Source organism: Panthera leo, chromosome A3, assembly GCF_018350215.1.
Source record: "Panthera leo isolate Ple1 chromosome A3, P.leo_Ple1_pat1.1, whole genome shotgun sequence".
In the NCBI taxonomy this organism is placed as follows: domain Eukaryota; kingdom Metazoa; phylum Chordata; class Mammalia; order Carnivora; family Felidae; genus Panthera; species Panthera leo.
Genome location: NC_056681.1, coordinates 5088912 through 5099813, shown reverse-complemented (window position 1 = coordinate 5099813; position 10902 = coordinate 5088912). Strand labels below are relative to the sequence as shown.

Sequence of the window (10902 nt, the reverse complement as noted above, 5' to 3'; positions counted from 1 at the left end):
CTGTGCTGACAGCTCGGAGCCTGGAGCCCGCTTCGGATTTTGTGTCTCCCTCTCCCTCGGCCCCTCCCCAGCTCACGCTCTGTCTCTCAAAAATAAATAAACGTTAATTTTTTTTTTTTTTTAAATCGGGACTTATCGTATCAAAACGCTCTGGAAAGATCTAGCAGCCTTTGGCTCACGTTTCCTCTGGAGCTGAGTCGCGGCGCCCCCTTCAGACAGGGGTGTGAACGTCCGCTCGCCCTGGTCCCCACCTTCCCCTCTTGCTCCTACTCGGGGCTCAGACACGTGGCAGGCTGGGTCCCCTGCAGGTGCACAGCCCTTGCGAGGTACGGAGCCTGGAACTAAGCGTAGGAAGGTTGGTGGTGCTTTCGCGGTTCTAGCAGGGAAAGGAGAGCGGACCACCGGGGGCAGGACAAAGGGAAAGAAGGTGCCAGCTCGGAGTCTCTCCTCCACGAGCTCATCAGCAGCCTTTACGCTGTCTCCTCCAAATCCAGTGGCGACACATCGCCTTCAGCAAGACTACTAAGGCACCCAGACACCGTGGAGGACGTGTCTGGAGAACCAAGCTCTCTCTGCTCTTGCCGCCCCCCCCCCTCACTTCTCCACCCCTCAAGCAGCAGACCCCTCAGAGGCGGGCCAGGAAAACTTCCGGAACCTCGCTAGCTTGGGCGGCACGTAGCTCCTGGGGTTTTACAAGCCGAAATTCACAGCCCACACGGCCCGCAACTTCGCGACATTCCCTGGCGCTGGTTTTATATGATGGAACAGTGCTATTCTCATTATTGCTATCACTTCTCTTATGCTGACGCATTAGATGGTCTCCAGACGGGAGGGAAGGTAATTGGTGCCCATCACCCCGAGCAGCGTTAGTGGAGGCAATGTACAAATAGCAGAAAATTAAAGGCTGGCGTCAGAGGCCGCTCAGTCCGTAATGGATTCCAGAAAGAGCACAAACTCACCTACCCCCTCCCCAACACCGTGCGCAAACAGGACAGATGATTTAGTACCTGATTCAGAGGAACTGCCATGTTTTCTTGGCTTCCTGCTCACCGAGGGCCACTGTGGACTTGAACTCCGAAAAGTGATCCAAGTCAGCTTCGACGTGCACACGTGGCCCGTGGGAGCTACATTTGGCCCTTCTTGGAGCCAAACCCACCCTTCACCCTGTGAGAAACCTGGTTCGCGAGCAGTTTCTTCGGGTCCGTCGTCCCTGACTTTGTCATCCAGTAGAAAAGGAACATCCGCCTCTCGCTGTGTCTGCGGTTCATGCGCCGGGCGATGGACATGGGGGTCTCCCCCCTGGCATCTTTGTCGGTGACCGAGGCCCCGTAGTTGAGCAGCAGGTTTATACAGTCCAAACGGCCCATGGCCCCAGCCGCGTGCAGGGCGGTCCTGCCCATGGGGGTTTTTTGGAGACAGTTGGCTCCTGTAAAATAAGACAGCTGGCTGAGGGAGGGTCGCCCTCCCGGCCGCGAGCCTCCCCTTCGGAGTCACGTTCGAGAGGAGAAGCGCGGGAGGGGCGAGGCCACGGAAAGAAAGCTCGGGAGAATCCAAACTGCCCCCGACCCCAGCAGCGAGTGTGAGAGGGGAGGCGTTGCTTCACTGGCCCCAGAACCCGGCACCGTCTTGCCTCCGGTCTGCCCAGAACACACACTTGCTCCAACCCCATTTGTGACGTCCGCTACCCTTGCGGTGATTTTCTAGGTTGTCAGTGCTCTGTCTCACCTCTACCTCCCCCTATCACTTCCAGCATTACCCCCACCCACCCATGCTCTTTGCCCACTCCCTCCATGCTCCAATTATACCAGGCTTCTATCTTTATCGCTTAAACACACCCTGCTCCCTCATCCTGCCCCAGGCCTTTTGCATATGCTGTCTCCTTTGCTAAAAACCCCGTCACCTTTTTCCGCGCCCCCCCCCTCCCCGCCCCGGGCTCTCTTGGCTATCCTTCATTTATTTCCTCAGGAAACCCTTCCTGAGCCCCTCTTCCCGTGTATCCCCCCCACCCCCATACGCTCAGTAGACACACCGTATCTTCAGAACATGCCATGCACGATTGACCATGGAATTAATTATTTGTAATAATTTGCTGACTTCCCTTCACAAACTCCACGGAGGCAGAAAACACACTTGTTTTGATCACCGCTGTTTTCATCCCCAGCACGTAGCGCGATGCCTGGAGAAGACAGGCACTCGGGAAATGACAGACGATGGGCACCCTGACTCAGGGACAGATTTCACTTCGATTGAATTCCTCACTGCCTCCCGCAGATGGATGGGCTAATGACAGGTGTCCAATATGGACTTGTTGAATTGAATCAAATTCTGGGTAACAAATATCATGACACAGAAAACAAGGCGATTCAATTACATGCAGCTGACATTTCTGTAGCCAGTTTTTATGAGCTATGGCCGGTCGGCGAGGTAAAGTTTTAAATAGGTTCTCCTAACGCCCAGCCTCAGCCACAGCATGGCTTTTTGCAGCGGCTGTCTGCAAAGCCCAGAAAACCTTGCAGAGCTGGCTGTAATGTTTTAACTGGTGCTTGCGAATACATCACAGTTCCATCAGAGTGAAAATGACTTTTTATGGGCTTAACGGACTGCTGGGCTGCGAACAGCCAAGGAGGAGGCCGCTCAGGAAAACCACCACCCGCCAGACAGGCGCAAGCACCATTCTGCCCAGGCCGCGGGGATACTCCCGCCCTGCTCGCTGGAAGCAGGGGGCGCAGAGAGGCTGGGGTCAAGGCCGCGGGCAGGAAAGAAAGGGTTCTGACTTGAGGGCAGGCTGATATGGGAGAGCCTGGGATGAGGCTCCCTTCTGAGCCTCAAACCACTGACCAAACGGCACGTCACGTTCTTCCTCTTCCCCAGGAAGCCGGCGGCCTGGGCCGTCTGCAACTATTGTCTATTGTTCTTGGATGGTCGGCACCTCGATCGGTCCGTGGGCCTCTTTGCCCAAAAATATCCTACGTCCAGGGAAGAGAAAGTATACCGTGGTAGGACTATACACAGAAGCCTTTAATCCAGAGACAATGCAGACAAAGGCTTCTATGTCTTTCTTTCTTTGTTTTTTGTTTTTTTTAAGTTTCTTTATTTATTTTGAGGGAGAGAGAGAATGAGCAGGAGAGGGGCCGAGAGACAGAGGGAGACAGAGAATCCCAAGCAGGCTCTGCACCACCAGCACAGAGCCCGACGCAGGGCTCAAACCCACGAGCCACGAGATCATGACCTGAGCCGCAGTCAGACGCTTGACTGCCCGAGCCCCCCCAGGTGCCCTGAAGGTTTCTATTTCTATGGACAGAGAGAGAAGGAGCAACTTGCCCTCTGGGTGGGGGTGGGGGGCAGAAATGAAAACAGGGTTTGGGGTAAGTGTCTTCTGAGCGAAATAAATCCAAAGCCTCGGAGAAAGGAGACTGGCCAGAGACCGATGCCGGCTTGGGGCTGGGTGCCTCGGACCGTTGCTGAAACCCAAGTTCAGGTGGGGCAGAAATAGCACAGACAGTTTGGGGACATCTCCGGCAGTGTGTCCGCTTTGGACGTAACAGGCCGGGAAGCCCTCGCGGCTGCTCCTGTGAATTCGTGTCCTGAAAGCTGCATCTCTCGCAACAGAAAGACTCTTCTGGAGTCCTGGCCAAGAGGGGGGGGACACAGCCTTTAGTAGGCAGGTCCTAGGACGCCTCGGACAGACGGCGAGTGGTCCACCGGGACCGTGACTGGTGGTGGAGACAACTTGAATCCAGGATGCCATTGCCAAAGGGGCAGAAAGCCAAGCCACTGGGTCCCCCTACCCGCACAAGACCCCAGCTCGCGGACACACTCAGCTGTCTCTCCGAATTACCGTGCTCTAGAAGGTACTGCACAGCATCTGGGTGACCTCTGTGGGAGGTAATGTACAAGGCCACGAACGCCCTCTGACATATCCATTCCTTCCTCCGCTCGCCTCCAAGATGCTTTGAATTTGCGGTTTGGTAGACGGAGTCCTCGTCAACAGCAAGACAAGACAGCTGGGCAACAGAACGGGGTTCCGCACAGTGAGTCAGAGTTACTTCAAAAGGGCACAACCTGCCTGGTGGGGGCCGGGACCCTCCCCAGGGGGAGGTTTGCTCAAGTGGCAAGTTGAGGCTTGTGATGGACACAGAGGGGGGCAAACCCTAACTAAGAAGCCGGGACACCCCCCGGGGGAGGACATTGTTGACCACGCTATGCATGTCCAGGAAATACGCATTTACCATCAGGCAGGCTCGGGAGGCAGGAAATTCTTCCTGTCGGTGTTTTGAAGAGAAAATAACTTTTCTGGGTGTCCAGAGGAAGGTGGCTGTGGCCGTTAAGGAAGACACCAGCCAACACGAAGTGGCCTCCCCAGAGGGGAGTGCACTTCTCTGGAGACTTGATGAAGTCTGGCCTTCCGATCTATTTTCGGGCCCATTGTCTCTGCTAACTTTTGGAACGCTCTGAACTCCACTCGCGGATGAAAAATAGCCCCATAATATAATCATCTCATGCTGAACTAAGGCTCTGAGCACGAGAGGAAGGCTGCGGGCCCCGACAGAGAGGAACTCTGTCCTAGATCTGGGGCATCCGGCGTGGGAGCGGCCGTGGGGGGAAAGCAGAACCCGAAAGTGTGGGAGACAGGAGGGAATCCCGGGGTTCAGGGCAAGAGCCAGAAAACCCAGGCAGGGCCCAGGCCTCGGTGGCAGAGGGGAGGCAGGGGAAGGCCAGGAGCAGGAGGAGACCGGGGAAGGACCCGGGAGGGGAGCCCCTCCGTCTAAGGCTGCTGCACACAGGTGGGGGGAGGGGGTTCCAGTCAGCCCTGGCCCCGCCTCCCCGGAGACCACCCACCCTTCCCAGATCTAATTCCCAGCAACCCTCCTGCAGCCCACCTTCCTCGACCCCTTCCCCGCACACTCACGGCCTTCCATCCAAATGTGCCTTCTAGAAGGAACATACACTTGCCCGCCCCTGTCCCCCCAGCCTCCCGTCTTCACTGTGGGGCAGACCGTCGGGTTCCCTCCTCCCTCCTCCCTCCTCCCCACTGCCCACCCAGAGCCCAGCCGAGAGCTACAGCTACGCACAAGGCCTGGCAAAGACCAGGCACCTGCTGTGTATCGAGTAGTGTTGCCTTAGGGGAGGGGCAGACCCGCATTAGGACTTTCTTTGGACTACGCGTTCCCAGCTACGGGGAGCTCTTCGCTCACTGTTCAGTCAGGTTTTCAACTTTACAAAATATACATACGGATAGAAAACGCACTGCCCTGTGTCGTTTGTGGGGTAGCGTGGGGCATGAGTGGGTTACAGGTGAACACCGTGAGACAGCAAACCCGAGAGTGACTGGAACCACGCAGTGTAGGATTTGATCATTAGGAGCCCACGATTCCCACGCCACCCTCCCCCACACACATCCACAGTTTACGGTTGCTTCATGAAGTATAATATCCATTTAGAGAAGCGTGAAAACACCTTACTGGGATCCCCTTCCACAGCCGCCAAAACCAGTTCCGTCCATCCATCATAATGCCAGATACATAATGAAATAATTCCACCAGGAACAACATCGTGGAACTTCAGTGTGGTATCATCCATCAAAACTCCTACAGGGAATAAGTTTTTCTTTAAAAAAAAAATCGGGTATTAAAGATAAACAGTTACATTGGTTAACTTAAGAGATTATCTGACCTTGGGCGTCACAAAGATAATTTTCAAACCTTGAGCGCCAATCTCATCTGATGACTCCGCATGAGTCTGTTTGTGGTCGTCAATGCTTTTTGGAAAATTAATTTGGCTCAGCTCAAACAGAAGCGAAACCACCCCCCAAAATGGCAACAATTTATAAAATTCTGTAATTATAACTTGTTCTGTTGGGGAAAAAAAAAAAAAAAAAATACACGAGCCGGGAGAGTCATTTTATGAGGCAAACTCTAGAAATAGAACTACCTGACAGTAAACAGTACAACGTATGTGCGTCAGTCATACCTTAAAATAAAATACTAACTCTGGTTGGTGTTGTTCACAGTTGGCTAAAGATGTAACAATGACGGAACTTGGTTGCGTCTCTACCGCAGGGTTTCTCAATCTTGATGCTACTGACATGTCAGACTGGATCATTCTCTGTTGTGGGGGGGGTCACCCCAGGCATCGCCAGGTGTTAGCAGCATCCCTGGCCCCTACCCACCAGAGGCCAATAACCTGCTCACCTAGTTGTGACCATCCAAAGCGTCTCCCGGTGTTGCCAAAACGACCCCTAGGGGGCAACTCGCCCCAGCTGAGCATGTATGGTAAGGGAAGAATTGTAATGTTGACGTTCACCGTGATTTGGCCTTGAGACGTTACAACTCCTTTGTGTTATCGCCCAGAGCAGCCCTCCACGCACAGAAAGGGATGGGGTGAGTGGATCGACTCACACTTCATAAATTCAGACTCTTTGGGAAAGAATGTCAGGGCTGTAGAAGACTCTAGAACATTTTCAGCAACGTTATCTTCAGCCTACCTTTTTAAATACACACTTCCTTACGTGGCCACCTATAATCTTGCTTAGGGGTCGCATAATTTCTTTTCTCCGCGAGCAACCCCACAAGCGCAAAGTCTCAACTCTGCCAGGCTGGATTTACCATTTATTCCGAGTGGAATTCATGAGTTTGGGGGATTCGCGACTGAGTGATTACTAAGCGCCTTGTACCGAGCGCCTACGTTCTTTAACCCTCGTGACAAGCTAAGTTTGTCATCTCTGAGTGTCGGTGAGCACACGGAGGCTCCCATGGCTAGGAAAGAGTAGAGCCAGGGCTCCGAACAGACCTGCCTTCCCTCCAGTGCCACGAGCTCGTCTCTCAAGGGTCCGCTGGCCCCCGCTTTGGTGACGAGAAACTTCAGACGGTGGATGTAAACAGGAGTAGCGATTAGCACATTTGTTAATTAGGGTCCTGTCTGTGGTTCTCGCACAGAGGATAATCAGTCATCAGTCTTCAGCAAGACAACTTGACTTCCTAACGACTTTGAAAAAATTGAATCAAGCTGTGTTTCCCCAAGAAAGAGCGCAATTCACACATGCCGAACAGCTCGGCAATTCTCTGTTTACAGGCAGCAACTGCCTTCGGCTTAGACAAAGACTAATTATCACCAGCTAAATAAATTATTAGAGTTGACAACAGACGTGTAAGGTCGACCCTCATCCATGAATTTGCTCACCCCTTTTAGAATTGTGTCCCTCAAGGTTTTCACACACACGTGATCTCACGTAATCCTCCCTGGCAAACTTGCGGTGGGTAGAGAGGCATCAGCGGATCATTTATAGGCAGAAACCCAAATTTCTTTTGTCAACGTAGTGACACCTTCTTCCCGTCTTGTTTGCTATCAACAGTAAGGACTGCAGCCGCGAGAGAGGTCAAGCTTCCAATGGTTGCTAAGTGCTTGCTGACTGGTAGGATTGTGACATCAGTGCTAAGTCACTCGGTCTCTTTCACTGCCTCTTGGCTTTCTCGGATTTACTGCTCAGCATAGCTCATCAGTGAAAATGAATTAACAGAACGGGTGCCAGACATTTACTGTCCCTCGGCCGCTCACCTCCTCGTTAACGTGTTAAATACACTCTGGGTTCGAGATCTACTTCTCTCCAAATAAAGCCTCCGCCAGGCCCCCAGAGCATCTCCCAAACACTCCGATAGCAAATTAAATACGTCGCGGGAGATGCTTCACCTATTTCAAAGAGAGCGGAAGGAAGGTATTTTTGGCCTTCAATGTGCATTTTGAGTTTCCCGAGTCCTCTCTGCCCAGAGCGGGATACGGCCCTAAGGATTGGAGAGCTAAGAGGCTCTGTGTTACACATTAGGAAACTGAGCCCCGGAAGGGCAGCGTCTGGGGGAGCGGAGACTGTGGAGACAGGCTGCGCTCAGCTCTCTGTCTCCATCGCTCCTGGCCCCTGCAGGGGTGCTACCGTATGTCTGCATTACGGGCTCCTCACGTTCTCTGTGCAGCAGCCCAGAGAGTTTTTTATATCTCCGTTTCCTTGAAGTCTTTTTGCACTGATTTCAACCGGGTGGGGAGATGATGGAGCCCAGGGGCCCTGATCCTGTCCTGTTCTCATATCCTAAACATTGTAGACACCGGGACGGGGACAGCCAGGTCCTCAGGCTGAGGGAAGGAGATCGATGGAGGGAGAGACTGGGCTCCGAGTCCTTACCCCACATGGGATCTGTCTGGATAGGGGGCCTTGGGGTCCTGATCTAGCCACAGTGAGCTTTGGGTGCTGGGTTCTGATTCCGACGGGGCTAGTTTTGAGCTCCTGATGTGGACAGGGAAGGACACACCTTGAGATTCGGGGCTCTGGTACGAACTGAGTTAGTGCCAGTATTTGGGGTTCAAACGTGGCTAGAGTTTGTTTGGAGATTTGGGGTCCTGACGAGGGCAGTGTTTGCTCTGGATTCGGGGATTCTGACGAAGGCAATGTTTGCTTTCTGTTTGGGGGTCCTGGTGTGGGAAGGGTCTATTCTGGGATGTGGAGTCCTTGTGTGGGCAAGACTTGTTTGGGGATTTGGGGTTCTAACAGAGCCCTGCGTACTGTAGCAACGCAGGGTAAGGAATCGGACAGGTCAGCCCTGGGCTTTGGGGGTCTTGAAGGCGACAGGCTCTGCTCTGTGATTTGGGGTCCCGAGATGGTCAAGGTTTGGCCTAGAACTTGGGGTTCTGGTATTGGTAAGGTTGCCTGAGGGATTTGGGGTTTCAAATACAAACAGAGCTTGCTTCGAGTTTTGGGGTCCTCACGTAGGCAAGGCTCGCTTTGAACTTCGGCTTCCTTACATGGATATAGTTGGCTTAAACATGGTTTCCTTGAGACTTGGGTTTCAGAGATGGGTATGTTTGAGTTTTGGGGTCCTCTTGTGGGCAGAGTTTGCCCCATGCTTTGGAGCCCTTAGGAGGACATTTTGCTTAGGATTGGTGTTCTGGTGTCGTCACGGTGAGCTTGGGAACTAGCTCCCAGATGTGGGAAGAGCTCATTTTGGGTTCTGGCATCCTCACACAGACAGAGATGGCTGATGGATCGGGGTTCAAAGGCACAAGCGGTTAGAGACTGGGGGCTCAGAATTGGGCTTGTCCACTCTGAGCTTTGGGGTCATGATCTGGGAAGAATCTGCTTTGGGACTTAGGGTTCTGTTGTAAGCAGGGGTAGCTTGGGGAATTTTATTTGGGGTTCAAACTTGGGCATGGTTTGCATAGAGGTATGGGGTCCTGAGGTGGGCAGTTCGTCTCAGGCATTAGTATCCTTCAGCGGACACGGTTGCTAGAGGACTCAGGGTTTTGAGGGTCACAGGGTTAGCCTGGGGATCTGGGGTTCAGTCTTGGCCAAGTTTGTTCTTGGTTTGGGGGTCCGGGAGCGGGCAGAGTTTGTTCTGAGCTCAACGGCTGGCTGGAGGGCTGAGAGGATTTACGAGTCCAACATGGGGACTTGGAAGTTTGCGGTGAGTTTGGGGTCCCGATATGGGAAGGTTTGCCCTGGATTGTGGGGTCCCACTCAGGACAGGCTGTGTTTCAGGCTTCTGGTTTGGTGTGGACGCTGTTGGCTTTGGGATTTGGGCCCCTGATGGAGACACAGCAGCCCGAGGGTCTGAGGGGTCCGGCTGTGGCAGCGCCTGTGTTGAGATTCGGGGGTCCTGACGTGGACAGGTCTGACCAGACAGCTTGCTTCAGGATTGGAGTCCTGACGCGGGCGGGATTTGTGGGTTGGGGTCTTGCTGTGTGGACTGGGTCTGCCTTGAGATTTGAGGTCTAATGTGAACCTGGTTTGTCAGGGACTGGGAAGTCCTCGCGGGGGCCTGGGCTGGCTTTTCCATCTGGGGTCTCCTGGCGGGGGGGGGGGGGGGGGGGGGGTCTGTCCGGACACCTGGGGGCAGCACGTAGGACCCCACGCTGGGAAGGGCGGAGGCCAGGCACTTGGCGAGGGAAGGGGGCGGGCGGGGGCCACCTTGGTCCAGGTACTGGAGCCTCTGCAGGTCGAGGGGGATGCCGACGACGAGTTCCAGCTCCTCCTTGAGCTCGCGCACGGTCATGTCGCTGTGGCAGTGCGCCACCTGGAACATCTCCCCGGTCTCCTCCAGCAGCACCCGCAGGACGAAGACGTCCGGGGCCTGGTCCAGTGCCAGCGCGGGGCTCCCGAGGGCCGGGGACGGCGCGGGGAGGGGCCCCGGGCCCGCCGAGCCCGCCCCCCGCCCGGCGGGCCGGCCCACGGCGGGGTTGGGGTCCGGGGCGCCCCCCAGCGGCGCCCCACCGCCGCCGGCTGCCCGCCGCCGCCGCCGCCGCCGCCGCCGCCGCCGCCGCCGCATGGTTCCCTGTCCCCCGGCCCGCGTCACCGGCGCCCCCGGCTGGCCCAGCCCCGCAGCGCAGACCGACCGCGGAGACGCCCCGCGGGGGCCACGCCCCCCAGGCCCTGCCCTTCGGGTCAGTTCCTGGGTCCACCGCCAGGACGCGGGCCCCTGGTGTCCACGTCCGGTTAAAGAACAGTCCTTGCCGAAGTCGGGGCCCGCCACGCGGGGTGAATAGAGCCCCAAATCCTCACCGCGGGCATCGACTACCGAGAGCTGTCAAGGGCAGTCTCCAGTCATGCTTCAAAATCCTATGCCGGGCACGAATGAAAAACCCAGCACGGCGTTAACAGGCGCCCTTCCTGCTCCCCGAGCGAGCGGAGACGCGCCGTCAGCCCCGCAGATGCCCCCGAACGCCCCCCAATTCCGGGAGACGGGTGCTCATGAAGACACTTAACAAGGGGGTGACGCCTGCTGGACGAGAAGCGGAGACGGTTCCATCGCGAAGAGACCTTTCAGAGGAGCGCCGTCTGCGAGAAACCCATCTTGTGCTTTTCCATTAATTCGCCCAAGAGGAGGCAGAGTGTTCAAGTAAACAGGAAGCTTACGTGAGATG

General features: G+C 55.3%; 1 protein-coding gene across 1 annotated transcript; it reads right to left on the bottom strand.

Annotated features, from left to right (window-relative positions):
- Nucleotides 1-881: 881 nt before the first annotated feature.
- ANKRD60 (ankyrin repeat domain 60) lies at nt 882-10307 on the bottom strand. The gene is made up of 4 exons (XM_042930060.1): nt 9950-10307; nt 5458-5588; nt 3839-4004; nt 882-1426 (listed from the first exon to the last, which is right to left on the bottom strand). Exons 1-4 carry the CDS (start codon nt 10305-10307, stop codon nt 1125-1127), a joined length of 957 nt encoding a protein of 318 aa, XP_042785994.1. The 3' UTR covers nt 882-1124.
- Nucleotides 10308-10902: the final 595 nt, after the last annotated feature.

What these genes read in the sequence shown, in the direction of transcription:
- ANKRD60 (XM_042930060.1), bottom strand. Translation starts at nt 10,307, where the DNA reads ATGCGGCGGCGGCGGCGGCGGCGGCGGCGGCGGCGGCGGCGGGCAGCC. An exon ending in GCTCCAGTACCTGGACCAAG is followed by an intron (nt 5,589 to 9,949) that starts GTGGCCCCCGCC and finishes TATTCCCTGTAG; the next exon opens with GAGTTTTGATGGATGATACC. An exon ending in GCAGTACCTTCTAGAGCACG is followed by an intron (nt 1,427 to 3,838) that starts GTAATTCGGAGA and finishes CTTATTTTACAG; the next exon opens with GAGCCAACTGTCTCCAAAAA.